Raw genomic sequence first — 27,143 nt, 5'->3', positions numbered from 1 at the left:
GCATTAAGCAATAAAGTCCTTTGGCTTCAGTAAACAGCTGATGACGAGCTCCCTGCCCAGAGCTTAAATTGGGACCTTTATACAGCTCTTAGTATGCAGCAATGTGAGATTGAAATATGCATCTTTCTGCAATACCTCTCAAGGTTATTTTCATCTTCAGTATTTGCAAGAACAGCACTGCTGTAGCTATTAAACTCCCAGACATGTGCTCTACACTTAATAGCAGTGTATTTGAGGGAAATTTTAAGTAAATTAGAAAACATTGGGAAAGAGGTATATGTGGAACCACAACAATAATAACTTCCAATGATTAAATACTTACTATGTGTTAGACAGTGCTGTTTATTTCCTTGGTCCTCACAAAACCCTGTCAGGTAGGGATAGTCACATTTATATAGATAAATCGTTGAAACTGAACTTAACACGGTCATACAGCTATAAAGTTGCTGAACTGGAATTTTAATTGTGTTAACAATGGGACACAGGAATGAAGAAACTTCTGCCTCTTCCTCCTCCTCTATCTTCCTTCTTCTCTCCCTTCCACCATCCTCTCTCCCCTCCTCTTTTTCTAGTACTGTGTATTAAACTCATGACCTTGCCATTTCTAGGCAGATCCCTTACTCTATCATTGGAGCTACTTTGCCAGTCCCCATATTTTCTTAGGCATTTTACAAGTATAATAGACTGGGAAGTATCTCAATCTTGTTCCAAAAGTTATTCTCAAAAACTCCCCAAATGAGCTGCAGTAAATGGAAAGAAGATTCTTTTTGTTGTTGTTTTTATATTCTTTTTTTGTCTTGTTTGCTTATCTGGCTTTGGGATGGTAAAAGGGACAAAGAAATGGAGGGACAAAGACCAAATACATGTAGCAGTGGTACCCACTAGGCATTACATTGAAAATGAACTATATAACTTGTGGGTGGGAACAGAGAAAGAAATTGAAAGATCAAGGAAAGGGCTGACATTGCCCAAAAAGGAATATATTCTTTACCTGACTTACATAACTAACCCCTCTATATATCATCTTTATAATAACAATTTTTAAAAAACTCCCCCAGTTATTATACAAACATGTGTGTGCATGTATACACATGTATACAAATCTATGGACATACATGAAATATTAAAAACCCATAATAATAATTATTTATTAACTAGGACTTTTTAGTTTGTATGGACCAGACTACAATAAAAATTCAATGTGAATTTCTTTTATGAAATAAATTCAATTGTGTCATATTGTATAGGTGTCAATGCACTGCATGTTACATGTTTATGTGTCCAGTGCTCTGATGATTGGTGAATATCTTTCTATTTGCCATATCCTATGTAGGTAGAACCCTCTCCTGTCATACTGCCCCTTGTTATCTTTCTGTGTAGCACTTGCAGCATGCTATGTACATGCCATCTTGGTACCACATTATTTAAAATACTCACAAGGTAAATCAATAGAATCTAACTCATCTTGTTTGGAGTTTTCCAATTTTGCCAGCCAGAACAAAACATGGCTTAATGTTCAAGTGCTGCCATCTGCTGCCTGTATGCTTTACGTCTTTTTATTTTACCTACCTACTTGAAATTTGGAATTGTGTTATCTCAGTACTTGTGAGACTTACTTTCCCACTAACTAAAACAAAATGATAGTTCTTTTTTTTTTTTGCCAGTCCTGGGCTTGAGCTCAGGGCCTGAGCACTGTCCTTGGGCTTTCTCAAGGCTAGAGCTCTTCCACTTGAGCCTCAGCACCATTTCTGGCTTTTTTCTATGTATGTGATACCGAGGAATCAAACCTGGGTCTTCATGCATGCTAGGCAAGCACTTTAACCACTAGGCCAAACTCCCGGCTCAAAATGATAGTTCTATTTGAAATAATATTTGGAGAAATTGCCAATAAATACTGGCAAATCATTCTGATGTAATTTTACACAACCCAGTACAGCTAAACTGTAACCGGCTTCTCTAATTCCTACAGCATTTTGCCACTGAGAACAAAAGGGAACAAATAAAAATTGAGGAAACTAAGAGAAAAAGAAAGATGCTACAGATTTCTTTGGTAGGAACTGATGATTATCTGTGAGTTTAGTTCACATCAGTTCCAATTCTTACTGAGTACCACCAACTGCAAATTTTCTATAAAGAAGATTCACTTTGGTTGTTGTATGTAGGGTTCAAGTGGTAGAATACCTGCCAAGTTAGCATGAAGCCCCGTGTTCAAACACAAATACCACTGAGGGAAGGAAGGAAGGAAGGAAGGAAGGAAGGAAGGAAGGAAGGAAGGAAGGAAGGAAGGAAGGAAGGAAGGAAGGAAGAAAGGAAGGAAGGAGAATGTCCACCTTGGACGGAGGCAGAAAAGTTATTTATTGAACTCTACAATGTTCCAGAATTTGTATTAAGCTTCAATTGTCTACCTAGCAGGGAAAGGAAAAGAAATTGCTACTGGTGCTTGTAAAACGTGTAATGAATGAATAAAATAAAATGCCATTTCATTTGAGCAATATGAGACATTTTGGAATATTTTACTCAGATGTATTGTTTTTATCAAATGCCTGCTTTTTAAAAATTTGCAATCTTCAAACAGTCATGCTAAAGAAGTATCTCAAAGTGATTTATTTAGCTTCATCCAATGGATAGAGAGAGAGATAGACAGATAGATAGATAATTATTTTCTTGTTCTTCAAACTTGAGGAGTTTAGTGGAGTGATTTTAAATTAGCTCCAAGTCTTCGTCTTCCAAGAAGCCCTCCCTTGACCTCTGATTGCATTTAATTTTCAGCCAATACCAGCTGTAGCGTTGGCATATTCTTGTGGATCCCATTCACTATGAGCCCCTTTAACTTGTTTACCGTTGGACCGCAGGTCTAACATTGGATCTACTGTGCTGGAATATTGTACTTCTGGGATAACTTCAAGCATTAAACTATTTCAGCATTATACCTAGGGAATTCTAAAAACTCTGTCACTTTTCCAGACATACCTTTAATATATAACTCACAATTAATTAGACTTTAATACTCTCTTAGGGTTTAGATCCATCTGTAAAATACATATTAGTCATTAAAATTCAAGGAATATTTTCCCAGCCTAAAGAGAAATATTTAACAAAGATCTCTATGTGTCTAGTAAATATATGCTTCAATAAGTATTTTATTAGTTAAATGGTATTAGATATTACATTTTGTGTGATATACTCAAACCTAAAAACAAAACACTGTAACTTTCTTGTTACTATATCTACACACCTTTACATTGTTAAAGATTAAGAGCTTTTTCACTGTTACCTGCTTTAAATGCTTCATTTACCCTTTCCCACAGCTCCCATTATCTGAAAACACCATTTATCAACAATGCTATCAGAGTTTACTAGTCATTAGTTCATCCTCTTTCTTCCACTGTCAAGTTACTGTTTACTTCTCAGATTGTTAGACTTCACAGGCCAAACATAGATTGTTCTATTAGCCTTTGTCATTTAAGTTTCTTATAGATGTTTTTTTAGAAGTACATTTTAAACACCATTTTTTTTTGTCAGTACTGGCCTTGAGCTCAGGGCCTAACCACTGTCCTTGGGATTTCTCGAGGGTAGAGCTCTATCACTTGAGCTTCAGCACCACTTCCAGCTTTTTTCTATGTATATGGTACAAAGGAATAGAACCCGGGTCTTTGTGCATGCTAGGCAAGCACTCTACCACTAGGCTAACTTCTCAGTCCCTCTAAACACCTTTTAACAGCAATCTTTTTCTTTTAGCTCCAATTAAAAGCTGTAAGAATAAGTTATCTAATCAGGCAAATACATAGTCTTCAAACTTAACAAATCAGAAGAGTACAGTGAAACAATACAAAAGTTCCTGGGAACAGTGTTTGCTGTTCACTTTGCCTTTTGCTCCCTGGGGAACAGAAGTAGTAAGAGTAAAAAATCTTCCATAGTGGAAACTCATCACTACAAATGAGGGACTGTAGATATAATTGAATATCTTGGTTAATTTCCTATCTGATGTGACTTGGTAGAATATAGACTCTTTCATCCATAATGAGTCACAGCTGTCATGTCAGCCAGGTGCCAGTGGCTCACGATTTTAATCCTAGCTACTCAGGAGGCTGAGATTTGAGGATTGTGGTTCAAAGCCAGCCTAGGCACTAAAGTCCACTAGACTCTTATCTCCAATTAACCACTAGAAAATGGGAAGTGGAGCACAACAATGTTCACTGCAGCACTATTTACCATAGCAAAGATATGGAATCATGGGGCCGGGAGTTTGGCCTAGTGGTAGAATGCTTGCCTACCATGCATGAAGACCTGGGTTCGATTCCTCGGTACCATACATAGCACAAAGCCAGAAGTGGTGCTGTGGCTCAAGTGGTAGAGCCCCAGCCTTGAGAAAATCCAGGGACAGTGCTCAGGCCCTGAGCCCAAGCCCAGAAATGGCAAAAAAAAAAAAAAAAAAAAAAAGATATGGAATCAACGCCGATGCCCCTCAGTTGATGAGTGGATCAATAAGATGTGCTATTTATACACAATGGAATTCTATGCTGCTGTCAGAAAAAACAACATCACCTCACTTGTAAGGTAATGGAAAGACTTTGAAAAAAAATCATACTAAGTGAAGTAAGCCAGACTCAAAGGAACATAGGCTCAATGGTTTCCCTCATTTGTCATAATCAGTAGAAACCTTGGGCTCTCCTAGCAGAGATTTACAATAGAAAATAACCTAGATACATAAGGCCATATAGTGTGATGCTAAATGAAAGGACCTCTAGGATATAGAAACAAAAGCCATATAACGAGTGATTGTTGCCCTTAATGTGCTATGTTATCTCTCATCTCTTTTGCTGTCCCTTGGTTATCTCATATTGTTACAGTATTTCACCTTGTTATCTGTTATATTGTATATATAGTTATTTGGTTATTTGAAATCGGATAGGGAAGGGGGGAAAACAAGATGAGGGGTGGGGGTGGGGGGAGGGAAATGGGGACCAAGACACGAGAAAGGGTAGTGAAGTAATGCACCTTCTATCTAGTGAATATAATGTAACCCTTCAATTACAATAAAAAATATATGGGAAAAAAAAGAAAATGGGAAGTGGGGCTGAGGCTCCAGAGGTAGGTCTGTTTCTAGGAGGCAAAAGCTAATAAAGATATAAAAAGAAAATCAGGGAGAATCATGGTCTGAGAATTCAAACGAAAAACCTAATCCTATCCAAATTCAGATTTAGAGCGTATTTCTTGAGTCTGCTCCTTTTTTTTTGAGTGTTAAAAGACTAAACATTGACTCTCAGCTGTACTTTGAACAGAGTTGAATGATCATTGAGTTTCCATTCTTGAGAACGACACCTATGTTCCTTTACTTCTTATTTTAAAAAAAAGTAAAAATAAATAGGTGTTTCATACTAGACCTCAGAACTCACAGACTCGGAGATAGACCCAGCACTTTATACCCACCCATAAGTCAACCTGCAAACATTCCAAAAGTCGACCAGAAGCAGAGACTGAACAGTATGGCAGTTCCTGTGGCTACTTCACAGAACAATAAGTATCTGGAAAGGAGCCTGTCGCTCCCATAGCAGGTACAACCAACCCTACAAGGCCTGCAAGGACCCATGCAGTTCCCTTGCATTGTCCTTCCGGTACAGTTAATAATTGGCAATAATTTTAATGATTAGATACTTTCTGCTTATGAGATTATGAAATAACATAAAAGATATTATAAAAGTTAAAAGAGCAGATTATAGTTATATAGGTGTATACTTACAACTGACAAAGCTATTCACAGTATAAAATATGAGACGAGACATATCATATAGAAGAAAAACTAGAATGCCGGGTAACCTTAAAGCTCAAAGAGGACACAAGACATTAAATGGAAATAATCATATACTATATTGAAAACATTGAAGTGTATGAAAATTCTGTTGTCATTTATGACAGAGAAGAGGATAGAACTTTGCAGGCATTTTAGTTTAAACGAAAACATAACTTTACCTTTTAGCAACACACACAGAAGTGTGTTCAGTGAATACTTTTCTTGTCTTTTCAAAGCCTAAGCATAGAAAAGAAACTAGAAAAATAATGTCTGACTTTATGACAATAGTAAAAGTAGTCTGACACCCTTCTGGTTTGCCCTCACTTTCTCAACAGAAAAGAAATGTATACTTCTTTGTCACTGATTTTAAAAAGAAAAACAATCCCAGATCACTCATGTTTCATATCTTAACACTAACTACTCAGCCCTGAGTTCAAGCACCAGGACCAGCAAGAAAGAGAGGAAGGAAGGAAAGGAGGGAGGGAAAGAGGGAAAGAAGGAAAGAAGATGGGAAGGAGAGAAAACAGAGGCAACTCAATTAGAAGAGTTAGAGTCTTGGAAATAGCTGACTGACACTCTCAACCTAGAAATAAAATGAATTGGAAACTAGATAAAATAAACATGCTTCCAATGACAATTTTAGCAAAGAAGAATAAGACTGAAGAAAGCTTTTTGGTGTGAAAAGGGTTGCTTTGGAACAATCAGCTGAGGCTCGCCAGCTTAAGGAAATTTAACTCCCTCACATGGGTAAAATTTTTATATTATATTTTTCTCAAAGTGCTATCAAAAGCCTCAGATGCCATTCCTGGCTCAAGACAAAAGGCACAACACAGAAGCACCCTGGACTGCACAGAGAGCACTGATTTACAACTCACAAATTCCCTTGGAAATAAACTGGAGGCCCTTATACCGTTATTACATATAGATAAAAAGAATAGAACTATACTGATTTTTTTTTTGCTCTCAAAGGAGCCAGCAACATTTTTGAGTGTGAAAGATTTTTTTTCCAAAATGCTATTTGAATGGATCATGTTCTAGAGAAATGGTAGACCTTATCTGTGGGTCTAAACATTTTACCCCATTGTTTCATCTAGCAATAAAATGTCACCGAAACAATAACAAATAGAAAACCTGCCTGTTTTCCCTTACTAGTTAATGTGAGAAGAAAACACCTGTCTGGTTCAGTCCTACAAAAAATGGTTTTGATATAGGGTCACAGAAAATTCAAAGGTTTTATGGCCCACTATAAAACAGCTCTTTGTCTTTTCCCACTAATTCCTTAGTGTCACATTTAACAAAACAAGGAAACTACAGATAATGGACATGTTTGCAGATTAGCTTCCCCAGCCATAAATAACATAGGGCCTTGCTCACCTACAAATATTAAGGCAGCTTATCAATGTTTAAGCCCCTTCCTCTTTGTAATGGTTGCTAAAATTTTAACCCAGACAAACTGAGAATTTTTGTTCTTTCCTATCTTCTTACATTGACAGAGTACACATGCATAAGACTCTATGATCAGATTTCATGGTATAAAGAGTGGAACACCTAAACACCTGCTTGCTACCCGAGAGTCCCTGTTTGGGGAGATGGATCTTCTTTATGCTTTTCTTGTTTTGCTGTCTCTTAGTGATGGCTTCAGTCCTAACTGTGCTGGAAGATGCAGCTGTGATTCTGCTCAGTCAGTTCAGTGCTACAGATTAACAGAGCTGCCGGCAGGCATTCCTTCCACCACAAAGAAGCTCTACATTAGCCACAGCAAAATCCAGCACCTTCAGGTAACTATGTCTTTCTACACTGAACTTTCTCCTGTTTTATTGTGTAACTTGAACAATAACAACTTAAAATGGCTACTTCTCAAGTAAGGGCATAATAGATTACAAATTCAAGTTTATCCTCTAGAAAAGGGGACTTTTAAAATCAATTTTTTTAAATCCCACTTTTCTGTTAATGATATTGGTCTATGGCAGTCTTTAAAATTTTTGTTTTGTGTCTGTCTTATTCTGTTCCTCTGTTCCTTTCCCTGTGGGTTCATTGTCTTCCTCTCTGTTCTAAGTCCCACATGTTTTTAAGCACCTTTGACTTCCATGTGGAAAGCTAGCTCAATACGTGATTTTTGAAAAACCATCTATTTTCCTTTCCAATTTACCTAAGCTATTTTGCGGTTATGCAATCACCACACACATGAGTAAAAGTGCTTAGAATATGTGTACTGTTCCACATGATGTCAACAACCATAAATTAAAACCAAGTAGTGAGAACCTGAGTTTCAACTTTTATGCAAGAGATCATTTTAAGCAGAATTTGAAGAGAAGCCTGAAGTATCACTAGTAATAAAATAATAATTTACATGTATTGGTTCACAGTCTTAACTTAGTGCTTCTCTCCCCTTTCTTATCTGTTTTATAGCTTTCTAATTTCACCAGACTGTTGGCACTAGAAGAATTGATTCTGATGGCCAGTGGAACAGAGACTATAGAAAATGATACTTTCAAAATGCTGAGTACCTTGAAGACTTTAGAACTCTGGAAAAATAAGATAAGACGGGTCCCCAGTGTTCTCCCAGCCAGTCTGGAAGTGTTAAAACTAAATGATAATTCAATATATGTGCTGCAGAGATCAGATTTTGAAGGGCTGAGGAAACTAAAAGTCCTTGAACTTAAAAACAACCTGCTCTCTTCCTTGACTCCCAGCATGCTCTCTTCTCTGGCCAGTTTGCAAAGTTTGACAGTGGATGGCAATAATATAGAATCCATTTCTGGTCCCCTGACCCTCCCCCAGCTGAAACACATGAGCATGGAGAATAATAAACTACATCAGATACCTGGTAACTTCTTTACTTCTCTACAGTCTTTGCAGTTTCTTAGTTTCAGTGGTAACTTTCTGACAAAAATCCCTGTTAATCTACCCAAATCCTTGTTATCTTTAAAGCTGGAGAGAAACAGGCTCAAAGTAGTTAGGATACGAGATGTAAAACACTTGGAGAATCTTTCTCATCTTTACCTGTCAGAAAACTTTCTGTCTTCCATTGATGGGGCACAGATTCTTGCCAATTTAACTACTCTTGAGGCATCCCAAAACCAACTTCAAGTGTTGCCATTCAGACTACCATTAAGGCTACAGAAACTTGACTGCAGCAATAATTTGATTCAGAGAGTTACAGCACAAGACTTTCTGGATCTCAGAGACTTGAAACATCTGTTTCTGGATAACAATGCTGTCAGCTTGTTTGAAGCTGGAGCCCTTCAGAGATGTTCTCAGCTGTCCAACTTGGCCTTGGAGCAAAACCTGCTATTGTCTATACCTCTGAGGTAAGTGCTTTTATTTACTGTGGCTGATATAAACATTTCCTAAAGAGTGAGAGAAATGTGTTGGCTAAGCAACCATAAAAAATGTTCGTGAAATGAGAAGGTGTATCAAGGTGAAAGAAGCATTGCACCTACTACCTGACAAATGTAACTAACCCCTCTATACATTATTCTGACAATAAAATTAAACTTTAAACAAGTGTTTGGGGAAAGAGGGATTTTGTTGTTGCTGTTGTTGGTAGTTTTTAATGTTAGTACTGGGACTTAAGCTCAGTACAGACTGCTGTCCTTTGGCATTTTTGTTCAAGGGTGGTGCTTTATCACCTGAACAGCTCCACTTCCAGATTTTTTATGGGGAAAAGGGGAAGTGTGTAAATTGAAGATTACAATGTCATGGACTTTCTTGCCAAGGCTGGCTTCGAACCATAATCCTCAGATTTCAGCCTCCTGAATAAGTAGCATAAGCAACTGATGCCCTGCTGGTGTGGAGGTTTGAATTAGAGCCTTAGAAGTGCCAACCTTCAAAGTGAATCTTAAGTTAATTAATCTTGTCGATGAAAGACATTTTAAAATTATATTTTATTATATTCAAGTAGTTGTACAGAGTTTAAGATTCCACAATTCCATTTATAATTATACATTATAAATATACATCCTGATTGGTGTGACCTCTTTGTGAACATATTTTTTAAAGCCTGTCATGGTTTCTAAGTATGTTTCATGAGTAGTCATCAGGTACTCTGGGCATTGGTAGACATGAGCAAAAGAAGGCACCAGAGAAACTTGATCAGGAACATATAGTTATATTTTATAAAAGACTGAGAATTCCTGAGTACAACCCCTAGTAATATACCCATGGCAGGGTTAGTTTTAAGTACCTATTGGAGAAATGACCAAAACTTCACAAGGTAATTCTCTGTTTACTTTTTAATTACTCACTGAGGAGTTTCAAAATGGCTTATTATGGCTCTGTTTACTTTTCTGTGCCTCTGTTAATAAGTTGCGCTTTTTTTTGTAGTGGTCTTACTTTCTGTTATCAGTCATCATGTCAGCTTCTTTTTCTTCTCTTCTCTTCCTCCCCTTGTGTCTCTGTCCCTCTTCCTTTTGTCTCTGTCCCTCCCCTTCCTTTCCTCCTTTCTCCCTCTCTCTTTTCTATTTCTCTTTCAGTCACTCACTCTCTACCTCTTCCCATTCCCTCCTTCCCTCTCTGCTTTCCCCTCACTCATTCTATCTCTCTGGCTCTACTTCATCTCCCTTTCCTTTCCCTTCTTCTCTTTATTCTCTCTCACTCTCCTCACTCTCCTCTAACATCTACAATTTCCCTTTCCAGACACTCCTCTGTGTGCATTCAATTTACTGCACCTGTTTTCCTTAACTATTCATAATCTATAACTAATCTACATGTTTACATTAATCAGTTCTACCCACTTAAACTTTACTTCATCGTCTAAATTTTAAACAGATAAATAAAACAATATAAGAATGATGCAGGCTGGGTGCAGTGGCCTCAGGCCTGTAATCCTAGATATTCAGGAGGCCTAGATCTGAGGATTGAGGTTCGAAGCCAGCCAGAGCACTAAAGAACAGGAGACTCTAATCTCCAATTAATCACTGAAAAAATGGGAAATAGGGCTGTGGTTCAAGGAGTAGAGTGGTATCCTTGAGCTGAAGAGCTCAGGGACAGAGTGCAGGCCCAGTGTTCAAACCCCATGACCCACAAAAAAATAAAAGAATGAAGCAGTATTTTGTTGTTAGAAAGATGGCATTGTTGGGCCTGGAGTTTGACCTAATGGTAGAGTGCTTGCCTAGCATACACGAAGACCTGGGTTCAATTTCTCGGTACCACATACATAGAAAAGGCCAGAAATGGTGCTGTGGCTCAAGTGGTAGAGCTCTAGCCTTGAGGAAAAACCCAAGGACAGTGCTCAAGTCCTGAGTTCAAACCCCAGGACTGGCAAAAAAAAAAAGTGGTGTTGTTTATTTTATGTGTCTATTCCTGTTTACACAGTCATCATTTTGGGGAAAATCTAGACTTCTTGTCTTATTAGTATTATTAGATTGCTTACAATTAACATACAAGCTCTAGCTTCTGTAGAATGCTATGGCTCTTGATTTCCCTGCCTTCATTGTAAATTACAGTAAATTTCATCAATAAGAAAGGGAAATTGTTTTAATATACACAAAGTTTTTTTCTAGTTGGAGAAGGATTTTTTTAATTTATTTTTTTTTCATTCATTTATTTTTTTATTGTAATTAGTAAAAGGGTTACATGATATTTGCCAGATAGAAGGTGCATTAATTCACATACATTGTTACCCTTTCACATGTCTTGGTACCCATTACCCTCCCCCCCACCCCTACCTGTCTTGGTTTTCCCCCCTTCCCTATCAAATTTCAAATAACCAAATACAAATACATTCAATATATCAGATAACAAAGTGAGATACTATAACAATATGAGATAATCAAGGGACAGTAAAGGAGATGAGAGACAACATAGTACATTAAGGACAACAATCATTTGTTATATGGCTTTTGTTTCAATATCCTGGAGGTCCTTTCAATTAGCTTCATACTATATAGCCTTATGTATCAAGATTTTGCTCTATTGCAGATCTCTGCTAGTAGAGCCCAAGGTTTCTACTGATTATGACGAATGAGGGAAACCATTGAGCCTAAGTTCCATTGAGTCTGGCTTACTTCACTTAATATGATTTTTTCTAAGTCTTTCCATTTCCTAACAAATGGGGCGATGTCATTCTTTGGAGAAGGATTTTTTAAAATATTTCTGTATGGTATACATAGCCAATGCAAAATGAAATCAGTACATTAAATATATTAAAGATTAATGAAAGAAGTCAATTTCTTTTACTTCATACATATGTACAAACAATAAATTTAATTTAACAAACAATGTTTTGAGTACTTATCACATACTAATTTACTTTATGAGGTACTTAGATCACTTGTAAGTAATAAAAGAGACAAAACTTTCTTGTGTATATAGGTTAAATTTTAGCAGAAGAAGACTGACAATAAACATAGCATATAAATAGGATAAAGTTTCTAGCCTATGTTAGGTGTTATAGTTAAGGAAAAAGACATAAACCTAGAAATTTAAAATGTGAGGCTCCTGGTTGCAATTTTCAAGGGAATAAATGTGACAACCCTTATAAAAAGGTTAGCTTTGGGGCTGGGAGTTTGGCCTAGTGGTAGAGTGCTTGCCTAGCATGCACAAAGACCCGGGTTCGATTCCTCAGTACCACATACATAGAAAAAAGTCAGAAGTGGTGCTGAGGCTCAAGTGGTAGAGATCTAGCCTTGAGAAAGCCCAAGGACAAAGCTCAGGCCCTGAGCCCAAGCCCAGGATTAGCAAAAAAAAAAAAAAAAAAAAAAGGTTAGCTTTGAACAAAGACGTGGAGGAGGAAAGGAACAGTCATGCATCTATTTGGAAAGAAAAATGTTCTAAACAGAACAGCCAGCATGAATGAAAACCCTAAAACAAAACCATGCTTTACCATTTCAAGACTCTAATACTTGATATTTAAATAACTTCTTTCTGGGGCTGGGAGTTTGGCCTAGTGGTTAAAGTACTTGCCTAGCATGCATGAAGACCCGGGTTCGATTCCTTGGTACCACGTACATAGAAAAAAGCCGGAAGTGGTGCTGAGGCTCAAGTGGTAGAGCTCTAGCCTTGAGAAAGTCCAAGGACAGTGCTCAGGCCCTGAGCTCAAGCCCAGGACTGGCAAAAAAAAAAAAAAAAAAAATCTTAAATAACTTCTTTCTATATGTCTTTTCTATTACCTAATGTCCCTCCTTCAAGAAAAATAAAACATGTAATTATATATTATATACATATATAATATAGTTATGTATTATGTATTTAAATATAAAAACCACATGTTATAGTTATATTATTATAACTATATATATTATTATATCATTATATATTATATTTTATATATTATTTTATAATAGTTATATACTATATTTTGAACTATATAACTATATAATACATAATGTAATATATGTAACTATGTATACTACAGTTTTATATAATAGGTAGTTATATATATTATGTTCTATATACAACATTAACATCTCATATATAATATATTATTTTATACAGTACATATTAAATAATTATATTTAATTATTTTATATTCTTTATTATGTAGTTATATAGATATATAGTTACATATATATTATATGGAATATTCTATAATATATCTAGAATAATATATAGAATATATCATGTACACAAAATGATATATAGAATATACAGAGAGACTGTATATAATATATAGAATACATCATATGTAGAATAATATATAGAATAGTCTACATATTAGTCTCTATAGCTACATATTTTATATTGTTATTATATTATATATGATTTATATTGTATATCATTTATATTACATCACATACAATTTATAAACTATATTTATATACATTATATAATTTATATTGCATATCATTTATACATTATATTACCTATAATTTATTATACAAAATCATGCATCATTTATTATATAATGTATAGTATATTATATAGAATTATTTATAATGATTCTATACTCTATTATTCTATTATTTATAATGCTTTTATATAATATCATATAGTTATATATCACTATATGAAATACATACAATTATATGATATTTTATATAATATGTAAAATGAAAAGTCATGAAACAGGTTAGAGAGACTTTCAGGTAAAAGGTGTTAGGAATTAAGCCCTGAATCTGCTAGGCAGATGATCCCCCACTGAATTTTATCCTCAGATAATCAGGGAGAGACTAATGATACAGGCTCTTATGGCTATGGGCAAAATTGTGTGATCAATGGATTTTTCTACTGGGGTGGTTTTTAGAAGGCATTTGCTTAAGGAATCCTGTGAGGTTTAGTAAGTAAAATCTACCTTAATTATTTACTCTTACCCACGTTTTGTGTTTTTTAAGTGTCTTCAGAAGGAGTTGCAAGCCCAAGCTAATCATCATTTCAAATCTGTCATCATAGAAAATGATCTAGAGAAGTGTAAAAGAGCATTCTGAAGCCAAGGTCTGGCTTCAACCTAATTAAATTAGATGTACTCTGTGAAGCACAGCATCAGTATTTTGTAAAGCTTGTCTGATAAATTTAATATACTGCTTGAATGTAAGGTAGGTGTGGGCTTTCCAACAGGCTTAAAGTAAGTGAGCTAACTGTTCATCAAAAATCTGACATGGGGTCAGGGGGCCAGGAGTTTGGCATAGTAGTAGAGTGCTTGCCTAGCATGTACGAAGACCCAGGATCGATTCCTTCATACCACATACATAGAAAAAAAAAAAAGCAGGAAGTGGTGCTGAGGCTCAAGTGGTGGAGCTCTAGTCTTGAGAAAGTCCAAGGACAGTGCTCAGGCCCTGGGCTCAAGCCCAGGACTGGCAACAACAACAACAACAACAACAACACAAAAAAAGCTGGCATGATGAGGATATGTAAAACTCACAGGACTTCTCTGTCACAGCTGGCCAGGTTTTTTGACAAACAGTTATATTACTTTATAGGCATCCCATGATCTTCCTTTGATTTCTCCCACTGCTGGCAATTTACGGCACTTAGAATGCCCAAGAAGTAGCCCTCACTTTTTTCTGCTTTGTAGTTTGCCAGTTGGCCCCTGAGTGAACTAAGAGGATGCAAATGATCTCTTCTTTCAGTATCTTCTCTTTGGGCAATTCAAATGTAGAATCTCTTTCTACAGTTGAATATAGCATTTTATCTTACACACAAGTGCCATCTACTGGCAAACCCTAAAGAAAACATAATAGCATTTCTAGAATCATATTTGCCTTCTAACCAGAGCTATCTTTTATATAAAATAGACATAAGAAGACAAACTATGTCAGCTGAGCACAGGTTGCTCATGCCTCTAATCCTTGCTACTCTGGAGGCTGAGATCTGAGGGTCACAGTACAAAGCGAGCCCAGGGAGGGAAAAAATGCAAGATTCATTAATTATCCCCCAAAAGCCAAAGTGGAGCTATGGCTCAAAGTGATAAAGGGATAATGCCTTGGCCCTACAGTCAAGGTCCAGTACTGGCACAAAAGAGAGAGAGAGAGAGAGAGAGAGAGAGAGAGAGAGAGAGAGAGAGAGAGAGAGAGAGAGAGAGAGAGAGAGAGGAAGAGAAAGGAGACAGAGACAGACACAGAGACAGAAACAGAGAGAGACAGAGAGAGAGACAGAGAGAGAGAGGAGACAGAAAGAGACAAACTATATCAAAACAATATTTGACTATCAGAGGTTAGTCATTTCCTATATAATGCCTTTTCGCTATAGCTTCCATAGAAAGAAGAAAGAAAAAATATGCTTATGAACAGACATGTTTTTGAGACACAGTCCGTGACTGAATAATCATGTTTGTTCAGAAGAAAATTCAGCTTGGGCTGGGAGTGTGGCCTAGTGGTAGAGTACCTGGGTTCGATTGCTTGGTACCACATACACAGAAAAAGCCAAAAGTGGTTCTGTGGCTCAAGTGGTAGAGTGCTAGCCTTGAGAAAGCCCAGGGACAAAGCCCATGGCCTGAGTTCAAGGCCCAGGACTAATGTTGAGAAGTTAGTTATCTGAAGTAGATTATTGATTGTAACTCATAAATATCAAGAATATTTGGGTAATTATGAGCTGTTTGGTGAGCTCCACAATTTTATGCACAAGGAAGTCATTAGTATACTACTAAATTTTAGTATACTTTCCATATTTTCTATAGAAAGCGCTTATTGTTATGAAAGTTGTCACATTACAGATATAATGTTGAAGCTTTTTAATTAACCCATGTACTAATTTTAAACCAAATGTTTTCATTTGTGGTTTGAAATGAATAAAATTTGTACCTCAAGATACAAAAATTTTGTCTTTTATGAGCTAATCCTCTTCAGAATGGATCTAAAAGTATTAGCATGCAACGTTGGAGTATCCAGTCTTTGTCTCTGACCAGAAGCAGATAGGAATTTTTAACAATGTATGTCTTTGGCTCTATTTAGTACCTTCTCTATGGAAATCCCAGTCTGATCTCTATAATCTACATTAAAAAATAATAACTACAAAACCAACAACAACAAAAAGAAAACTCAGCTTATTCGTGTTCATTGTATACCATTTATTATATGATTTGTGCATCCTGAACACTTTTTTAGGAGGTAGAAATCGTAAGGCTTAAGAAAAGGAATTATTTGCTTCACACTGATAAATAAAAAGGTCCAAGTTAAAAAGTCAAGTCTAACTAAAGACTTAATTTTTCATTCTTCAGTTTACTCTACCATGTCTTCAGTTAGGCTCTGACTTTCCATTTCTAATCATTAGCTTAGTGAAGACATTTCATGTATGTAAAATGACATCTCATATATGTGTCACTTTATTAATGCCTTCTTTATTTAGTATAACATAATGTCCTTGCAGTTCATTTATGCTATAATATGTGTCAGAATTACTCAGCTTTCTAAAGGATGAATAACAGTCCATGTGTGTCTGTATGTGTACACACATATGTATATATACACATATAGAGTCATAGTGTGTGTATGTATTTATCTACCGATAAACAGTTGGGTTCCTTCTACCTTTTGACCTTTGCCAACTTAAAAATTGTGAGGTTGGTTCTTTCATTATTGATTTGTTCATTGAGCTCATTTGATAAAAATATTAAAGATTTTCACAACTAGGAATCTGTAATATCAAGAGATTAGAAAGTAAGACAGGATAAATCATTAAAAGCCCATAGGATGAGACAGTTTCTGCTTATAATTAGTTGTCAAACCTAAGGCATCCTTCCAGCTTGAGGAAGACCAGAAGTGTACAGAAACAATGAATGCTGCTATTTCTGTTGACTTGATGGTGACCCTCACGGCCTCCTCTCATGTCCTGTTCTCTTGCTTTGCAGGCTCCCAGAAACCTTAGCTAGGCTAGACCTAAAAGGCAATGTCATCCAGGATATTGCTGAGAGGGAGCTGAAGGATCTCAAGCAGCTGCAGGTTCTAAACCTGAGAAACAACAAGATCTCTGCCTTAGACCTCAAAGCACTGGAGGGTCTGCCTCGCCTCCGGCATCTTTACCTGGATGGAAATCCGTGGAACTGCACCTGCAGTCTGCTAAGGGCCAGGGAGGTTCTGAAGGCCAAGGGCACAGATGTGAAAGGTGGACAGTGTGCGGCCCCAGCCGAATGCCTTGGGGAGAGCTGGATGTCTTCCAAGAAGATCATGAGGCAATGTGAGCATCACCTATACCAGACAGAGAAAAGCAAAGAGTCCAAGAGGAAACCCAAGCCTGAAGACTTCGCCAGCATCAAAATCAGCCTGGACGATGATGATGACGACTATGAAATAGATTAACAATGAGCATTGTTTGTAGTTTAAAACAACATTTTTTTAATGTTTAAGGTGTTAGGTAGAAATATGACATATATTTAGGTAAGACTTTTTCTGTAAGTTTTTTTCTGCTCTTTAAAGAATTAAAGGCTAAGTAACATACACTGAGATGAAAGTAAACAAACAAGAACAATAAAAAGGTATTAGGTTGTTTTCTACTTTTCTGCCAGTCCTGGGCCTTGAATCAGGGCCTGAGCACTGTCCTTGGGCTTTCTCAGACCTAGAATTCTACCACTTGAGCCACAGCACCACTTTTGGCTTTTTTCTATGTATAGGTACCGAGGAATCAAACCCGTGTCTTCGTGCGTGCTAGGCAAGCACTCTACCACTAGGCCAAACTCCAGCCCGGTTGTTTTCCATTTTAAAAGTAATTTGTGTTTCATTATGACACAGAGACAAGTAATTATATCAAAGGAAACCACAGTATGGCTAACTTTCTGCAAATAGAACATTTTATCAAGTAAGGAGTGCTAACTTTTGCATATGAACTTGACATCATAGACTTACACTGTAGGCTATAAGCAATTAAACAAACAACAACAACAAAAAGATGAGCCAACTTGGAAAGAACTTGCTGGAAGGATTTTCAGAGGAAAAGATGAAGGACAGTATTGGCTTTTCTCCTTGTATCAAAACACTTGTGAAGGAGAAATGGTTTATTTTGGCTGATGGCTTCAGAGTTGTCAATACAAGCTTTGTTACTGACCCAACCTCATTCACATGTTTGTCTCTTGGCAGGGGTGGGTAGCAGATCTTGTTTGTCAGTTTTACCAAATACAAAAGGAAATCAGAAAGAGAAATGTCAAATGGTACCTTATTACCATAGGTATCTCTCTGTAAGAATTTTTCTAAAGAGTTGTGCATTTAGGGCTGGGAGTTTGGCCTAGTGGTAGAGTGCTTGTCTAGGATGCACGAAGACCTGGGCTCGATTCCTCACTTTCACATAGATAGAAAAATGCCGCAAGTGGTGCTGAGGCTCAAGTGGTAGAGCTCTAGTCTTGAGAAAACCCAAGGACAGTGCTTAGGCCCTGAGCTCAAGCCCAGTCCTGGAAAAAAAAAAAGCAAAAACAGCTGTGCATTTAGTTTTGTTCAGATTTTTTGAGTAAACAGCAGTCTCCATGATGCCTTTCTTTTGATGGTTATCTGTCTGTGTAGGATAACACTTCTCTATCAATCAGTTTATAAATATAATCTATTCGTGAATAAAGTTAAGCTTGATCCATATTAGTTTCTATTCTCCTTAATAGGCTTTATCTAGAAAATTTGTTTTTTTCCTCCTGTCAAAATATTCCTAATAGCAGAGAAAGTAATTAGTAGATTATGTAGAAAAGCAAAGATGACACAAGAAGCAGAACATTTTAGTGTGTCATATTTTACCTTGAAAATTTATGAAAACTTTACATGATTTGTTTTATGTCCATAGTTGCTTCCTTTGGAATGTTTATAAAATTGGCATTTCTTAGGGAGAAGCCCTCTGAACACCCTACTATGTTGACCTTTCCTCCCCAAAGCATAGGAATAAAGAGACTCTCCCATGAATTTTCTTGTTATAGGCAGGATTTTGGTTCTTTTGTAATGTATTAGACTTACAGTTCTCTTCCAGAACACTAACAATAGCTAATTATAATAATCTGTACCCACTTATATGGCCTCAATATTTAAAATCAGAATTTCTAAGCTTTGAGGGTCTTGAGAAAGAATCAAGTCTTTGATAGAGAGTGCAGTAAATGAGAGAGGCGACGTGGTATTATTGGGTTTACATGTACTGAAAAACATCTATGTCGAACCTTTGGGTTTTGTTTGTTTGTTTGTTTTTGCTTTGGGTACTATAGATGAGACTCAGAAACCTCAGTGCTTGCTAAGTGCTGTTCTACCATGAAGCTATCACCCCAGTACCTTCTATCTGCTTCCTTTTTCAACTTTAAGCCACTGTAGAATTCAGAGCTATGTAAGGCACACTGAACACATCTACTCAAAAACCCAGAATAGTAATATGTCCCATAAAGCATCTGCATTCTTCTAGCTAGAACACATCACAGCAAAATGTCATAGACTGGGTGGCTAATACAACATGCATTCATTTTCTGGAGAAGACATTCAGGTTTGGAGAAGATATGTCCAAGATCAATGTGCCTCTCATGCTTGTCTTTTATAGCTGTTTACTATGTCTTCCTCATTAAATGATGTCCTAGTTTTGAGACCGTAGTCCAGCATTCTGGCCATTGCCCTACAAAATCAACCTTGGTAAGCACGTGTTGGAGAGTGAAAACATTGACAATGTTCAATTCTTTCAAGTCGACAGCATAGAGGGCATATATAACCTATGCTTTTGTTTTTATCACACATCAGTTAATTAGATCATTTGCTTTTGCATAAATTTGCTTAAGTATAGATGCGCATGAAGAAATGATTCTCTCTTATAAGTCATCCCCAAACTCAATGTTTTTTCATTATATACATTCATAGTTGTGTGATAAATGCTAGAAATTGCTTGCTTAAAAAACAATTGGTGGTCCAGTGGCGCCTAATGCGGAGGGCGCATGGTCGGGCATATGAAAGGCACGGGGGGGGGGGCGGGCTGCATGTGCTGGCGCTCAGGGTCTCTGCTCGCGGGGGTCGTGCTCTGGGCAGCCTTTCCCGTCGGATCCAGCAGGCTGCTACAGTTTCGGCCTGACCTGCCAGGACCATGGCTTCGGCTTTGGAGGAGCTGCAGAAAGACCAAGAAGAAGTAAAAGCATTACTGGAAAAGTCCACTAGGAAAAGAATACGTGATGCCCTTACATCTGAAAAATCTAAGATTGAGATAGAAATAAAGAACAAGATACAACAGAAATCACAGAAGAAACCGCAAGTTGACAATGAAAAGCCAGCTGCTGTTGTTGCTCCCATTACAACTGAATATGCAGTGAAAATCAGCAATTATGGATGGGATCAGTCAGGTAAGTTTGTGAAAATCTACATTACTTTAACTGGAGTTCATCAGGTTCCCACTGAGAATGTACAGGTGCATTTCACAGGCAGGTCATTTGATCTTTTGGTAAAGAATCTAAATGGGAAGTGTTACTCCATGATAGTGAACAGTCTCTTGAAGCCCATCTCTGTAGAAGGCAGTTCAAGAAAAGTCAAGACGGATGCAGTTCTTATGTAGAAAGAAAGCAGAAAATGTACATGGGATTACTTGACTCAAGTTGAAAAGGAGTGCGAAGAGAAAGAAAAGCCTTCATATGACACTGAAGCAGATCCTAGTGAGGGATTAATGAATGTTCTAAAGAAAATTTATGAAGATGGAGACGATGATATGAAGCGCACCATTAATAAAGCCTGGGTGGAATCAAGAGAGAAGCAAGCCAAAGGAGACCCAGAATTTTGAGACTTTTAAATCCTCTTGGAACCATATGTGGAAATAATGATGTTTCCAGTAATGGAATGTTGGGCAGATATTAACACAGCCTTCTAAGTTAAAGGCAGTGAATTCTCCCTTTCCTACTGGAGGATTTATTTAAATAAAAAATGCTTATTAAACACTTCCTCCAAAGATGCTTTCATCAGTATCCTGGTTATTTTTTTAAGAAGGGGTTGGTTATGTGACAGTCTCATTGAAATAAATTTTGCCCAAGGAATATGCTACCTGTATTTTTGTTCAGCTAGGAAGTAGAAAACAATACTTGCATGCTGTGAGTTACTGACACCACTTCCCATAAAAATTCAAATGTGTTTGAAAGTTGTTAGAGAACATTTGCTGTTAAAGCAATGTGTATACTATACACTACTATGTACTAAGTAATCAATTTTAGAATTGAAACTGAAAAGAACCTTGACAAATGCCAAGTGTCTTTGTACATTACCAAGAATTATCGGAAATATGTTCACTGTATAAGTTAATACAAAAACACATAATATCTTTAGTTACAGTGCTAGCACATAAACCAGTGGAACAGAAGAGTGCATGTTGGAAGACTTAGAATGTAGTTAAGAGCTGCTTTTTTAAAAATGGGAAACAATGGCATTTAAATGATGAAACCACAAGGGATACATTCTAAACTTCAAGGATTTAAAAACAATGTAAGTGTTAGAAGAAATGAGTGGAATTTCATTGCAACCTGGCAGTGGGGAGTGGGAGGGAACTGTTTTTTATTTAAACCTGGAAAAATTAAAAATATTGCAAGAAAACCTTTACCATAACCCCAAACAGAATTCTGAAAAGTTGAGAATTCCAATGATTATGAATAGTTTGTTAGAAATGTATATGATCTTTCACATAAAAAGATGCTTACATTGTTCAGAAAATACTAAATTGTTTCTCAGTTTTCACTGGCAATACTCCAGGAGCTTAAGGTATTGATTGTATTTAGTTTTGAAGCTATAGGGATAGTACATGTTAATAGAAAAAAAAATTAAAGGTTATTTGGTAATATAAAAAAAATTTAAAAAGAATAATAGGTGGGCTGGGAGTTTGGCCTAGTGGTAGAGTGCTTGCCTAGCATGCACGAAGACCCGGGTTCGATTCCTCAGTACCACATACATAGAAAAAAGCCAGAAGTGGTGCTATGGCTCAAGTGGTAGAGCTCTGGCCTTGAGAAAGCCCAAGAACAGTGCTCAGGCCTTGAGCCCAAGCCCAGGACTGGCAAAAAAACAACAAAACAAAACAAAAAAAACCAGTTGATATCGGGCCAGAAGTGTGGCCTAGTTACAGAATGCTTGCCTAGCATGCATGAAAACCTGGGTTCGATTCCTCGGTACCGCATACACAGAAAAGGCCACAGAAATTTGGCTGTGGATCAAGTGGTAGATCACTAGCTTTGCAAAGGCTCAAGGACAGTACCCAGCCCCTGAGTTCAAGCCCCAGGACTGGCAATAATAATAATAATAATAATATAATAATAATAATAGATTTCTTGCCAGCTTATTAGGCTCAAACCTCAGAGAATGGAATTCTTATTCCAAGGCACACTTTTGCTTATCCCCCCAGAAATAAACTTCATGGACTGCTGGCATACCAGAAATAATTATGGATGATTGTAACAGTTCCATTCATGAATCTTGCATTCTCTCTTAACTCCCAGCATTGATCCTTTATTCCAGGTGTATCTGTTTTTGACAGGGAAGTACTGGTATTATCTATTTCTCTATCTGTTTTTCTAAGGCAAGATATGGTTTTACTATACTCCAACGTTTCCCACAAAACAATGTTCTTAGAAGTCCAATATAAAGGATTTGATTAAATAGCCATTATTCAGCTTTCAACACAGTCACTGAGCTGGGAGCCGGTGGCTTATGCCTGTAATCCTAGCTATCCAGGAGGCTGAGATCTGAGGATCACAGTTCAAAGCCAACCAGGGAACAAAAATCCATTAGACTCTTATCTCCAAAGAACCACCAGAAAACCAGAGATGGAGGTGTGGCTCACAGGGTAGAGTAGCCTTGAGCTGAAGAGCTCAGGAACAGTGACCAAGCCCAGAGTTCAAGCCCCACATCCTACCAAAAAAAAGTCACTGACAAATTGCCTTTCCAGTCAGCAGTGTTCTTAACTACATCTGTCTTGAATTCAGGAAAATACTTTGTAGTCATTTGGCTCCAGTTATTTTCTTTCCTTACCCTATCTCCTCACCTCAACTTTCCTGACCCTGGATTAGATCAGTGCTAGATTAGTGTGGATTAGGTTGGGATATTCTTCTTATTTAGAATTTCTTAGCCATTTTTTTACTTTTGGGTGCTGGAGATTGAACCCCAAGGGACATGCAAGGCAAGCACTTCACCACTAAGCTGAACTCCCAGTCTCCACTGGGAAGCAGGGAGGAGGTGGGGGAGGAGGGAATGGGGGCTGGGCTTGAACTCAGGGCCTAGGCACTGTGCTCAAGGCTAGTGCTCTCCTACTTGAGCCACAACTCCACTTCTGGTTTTATTTCCTGGTTAATTGGAGAAGGATAGAAAGAGTGCCATTATCAAGAGGTATTAGACTCCTAAATTGACATGTTGAATTGAAACTCCTTTGTAATAATACTTAAGTGTTTTTTCAAGACCACATTAAATATGAATTTCAGAACAATTAAAGGATTTTTTTTTGCCAGTTGTGGGGCCTGAACTCAGGGCCTGAGCACTGTCCTAGGACTTTTTCTCAAGGCTAGAGCTCTAACCTTGAACCACAGCACTATTTTCAGATTTTGCTCTGTATGTGGTGCTGAGGAATCGAACCCAGGTCTTTGTGCATTCGAGGCAAGCACTCTACCACTAGGCCAAACTCCCGGCCCCTAGTATTTTTTAATGTATAGCACAGTCAGGTTTGGTGGTGCACACCTGTATTTCCAGCAAGCAGAAAACTGAGGTAAAAGATCACAAGTTGGAGCCCAGCTTGGGCTCTAAGAAGTCCGTCTCTTAGAAGGCAAACAGCAAATGAAGTTGCCATATAGTCTGCTTTCTTACTAATTTGGGGGGGTATTCTGGAGCAACTAATCCCAGTGTATGACAACTAGCCCCAAGGTACAGAGAAGAAAACGTACAGATAAAGTATTAATGAGGGGACGCACTGATTGATGAAAAGACCAAGTAGATTCTTGAATCTGGGTCCACAGGAAGGCACAAATATTGGTTAGTACAAAAGTGACTTCATCCTGAGTAAATGTACCTACAAGGAGGCTACAGTAGATAAGTGTGGCGGTTACAAATACCAGGAAGGCCCAGCCATGCGGCTCATGAGGCTTCCAATTTGCGTGTGTGTGTGTGTGTGTGTGTGTGTGTGTGTGTGTGTGTGTGTGTGGTGGGGAAGGTTGTGGAGCTTGAATTCTGGGCCTGGGCACTGCCTGTGCTGTTCAGCACTTTGAGCCACAGCACCACTTCCAGTTTTTTGGTAGTTAATCGGAGATAAGAGTCTCAAGGACTTTCCTGGGCTGGCTTTGAACTGTGATCCTCAGATCTCAGCCTCCTGAGGAGCCTGTGTGTGAGTCCCCGTGTGGGGCTAGGCACTTCCATATTTTTGTGAGCTTGAATCAGGTTCTCATAGTGAATGGAGAAAAATTCTTGCCTGTTTCCCACAAAGGAAGGAGAAAAGGCACAATTTTAATATCCTCCAGAACACTACTCTTCTTAGCAAGGTTTGGTCCTAAGAAAAGCTGTTTTTCTAGATCCTAAATTAGTGAGGCCTTATCAGAATCTAAACAATTTAGAGAAAACTCCATCCCAGTCTAGTCATCCTGTCCCACCTTACATAGGACATGTAAAAATTGATACCTTATCACAGGACTACAGAATGCTTTCCTCTCTACTTACCTTCTTACCAAGTTATTACTGGTCCATTTATGGCTAATTATCTTGCCCAGGACAACATATTGCTTATCAACAAAAATTGTGAGACATACTAAAAGGTAGTTACAGTTCAAAAGAGACGGAAAGAACCACAAATGTGTATATGAGTGATTTAAATTAACTATGCTAAATATCCTAGGAAGTCTAGTACGTAAAGGAGATTACATAGAAGAATAAATGGGAAACATGCAGAGATAAAAAAAATCCTAAGAATATAAAAGAAATGTTCTAAATAAAAGCAGTATTAAAAGAAATGAAGAATGCCTTTCATCCATTCATTAGTAGATTGGACACAGCTGAGAAAAGAACAGAGCTTGAATATACATCATTAGAATATTTCTCCTTTGAAATGGAAAGAACTGGAAAAAATCATATTAAGTAAGCCAGACCCAAAGGAACATAGGCTCAATGGTTTCCCTCATTTGTAATAATTAGTACACATCTAGGACTCTCCTAGCATTGGAATATAATAGTGAAAACCTTAGATACATAAGTCGACATAGGATGAGGCTAAATGAAAGCATCTCCAGGATATGAAAACAAGAGCTTTATCTTCTGTGATTTTTGTTTTTTTTTATATATTTTTATTGTAATTAATAGAAGCGTTATATGATATTTGCCAGATAGATGGTGCATTAATTCCCATACATTGATACTCTTTCACATGTCTTTGTCCCCATTTCCCTCTGATTTTTTTTTTAACGTACTATGTTATTCTCTTCTCTTCTCATCTCTTTTGTTGCCCTTTGGTTAATCTCATATTGTTACAGTATCTGACTTTGTTACCTGGTATATTCTATATACATTTATTTGTTTATTTGAAATAGGAAAGGCAAGGGGGGAAAACAAGATGATTGGAAGGGGTGGGGAAAGGGAAATGTAAACAAAAACATGAGAAGGGGTATCAATGTGTGAGAAGTAACGCATCTACTATATGGTGAATATAACTGTAATCCCTTTATACATTACAAAAAAGAATATTTCTCCTTTGGGAGATACTGTAAAATTGCTAAAATAGTGTAACGTATGTTCAATGGGGAAGACAGAGAAGAAAGAATAGGAGCTATGCTTGAAGCTATAACAAATGATCATTTCTCCTCAAGTTAATGTTAGATGCCAAATCTAGGAAGGTCCAGGAAGGATAAAGACTTCAAATAACTGTACCAGAGCATTTCATATTCCAGCTTTAGAAAAATCAAAGATAAAGAAAATTGTTCTTAATTTTCAAGAAGTTTATTGACAAGTTGGTATGCTGGCTTGATATGATATCCTCTTCTTAGTTTGAAAGCTTTATGCTTTCAATTACAAGGGTGTTATTATACAAATTAATTAAAAATTCAGTCTCACTTTTAAAATTTGTACACTTGACATACTGTATTTTAAATAATCTTCATGTTAAATGTTCCACTTGGCTCTGTCATTAGAATGTGGCCCAACAGAAATCAGAGAGTGTTGTTTGAATTAACTTTATAAAAATATATTGACTTTTTGGGTCAGAACTGATGCTCTCCCTTGGCTTTTTGACATAGCTGATGCTCTACCACTTGAGCTATGCTTCCACTTGTGACTTTTTGCTGGTTGGTTGGAGATAAGAGTCTGGTAGATTTATCCAACCAGGCTGGCTCTAGACTTCAATTTTCAGATTTTTTCCTCCCAGCAGCTGGGATTATCGGCATGAGCCATCCTTCCCTGGCAAAGGGCTACCTGTACTATTTCAATACACGGTTACAATTGTATTCAATTACCATTTATCAGGTAATATTCTTTCTAAACAAAGTATTTTGAAATCTCGTCTCATTCTTTTCTGTCAGTTTGAGTTTCTGAATGTTGTGTAGTGATCACTGAAGACTAGACAATATACTAGATACTTTGTGTATATAATCACTTGAGCGCTTAATAACTATCAAATAATGTTAGGAATACCATTAGGCCCTGATGTCACAGCCCCAACCCCAGTTTACAGATGAGAAAACTAGGAAGAAGACATGTAGGCTAAATTAGGGTTGTGAGAGCCCAAATCTTCATTTATTATTGTTAATAGTCTGTAAATTGTTTTCTTTTCTAGATGCCTACATTGTTCATATGTTGGTGGTAATGAGTAATGTAAAATATTTTCTTTTCTTGAATTGTATTTTATTGTTTGGGTAATGTATAGAAGGGTTACAGTTACATTTGTCAAGTAGTGGGTGCATTACTTCTCACACATTGATACCTCTTCTCATGTTTTTCTCCCACTTTCCCTCCCAAATCATCTTGTTTTCCCCCTTCCTTTCCCTATTTCAAATAAATAAAAATAAGCTTATATACCATATACCAGGTAACAAAGTCAGATACATTAACCACAT

At 37.2% G+C, this 27,143-nt stretch overlaps 1 protein-coding gene and 1 pseudogene across 1 annotated transcript; both read left to right on the top strand.

The window, feature by feature from the left end:
- Positions 1-7,380: 7,380 nt before the first annotated feature.
- LOC150059748 (nephrocan-like) lies at positions 7,381-17,463 on the top strand. The gene is made up of 3 exons (XM_090337672.1): positions 7,381-7,569; positions 8,201-9,102; positions 17,016-17,463. The coding sequence occupies exons 1-3, from the start codon at positions 7,381-7,383 to the stop codon at positions 17,461-17,463; spliced, it is 1,539 nt and encodes a 512-aa protein (XP_090193798.1).
- A 2,722-nt stretch (positions 17,464-20,185) lies between these two features.
- Positions 20,186-20,927, top strand: LOC150059747 (calcyclin-binding protein pseudogene; annotated as a pseudogene).
- Positions 20,928-27,143: the final 6,216 nt, after the last annotated feature.

Source organism: Megascapheus bottae, chromosome 8, assembly GCF_031878675.1.
Source record: "Megascapheus bottae isolate mThoBot1 chromosome 8, mThoBot2.hap1, whole genome shotgun sequence".
NCBI lineage: Eukaryota > Metazoa > Chordata > Mammalia > Rodentia > Geomyidae > Megascapheus > Megascapheus bottae.
Note: the sequence above shows the minus strand (reverse complement) of the source record. Positions and strands in the feature narration are given on the sequence as shown.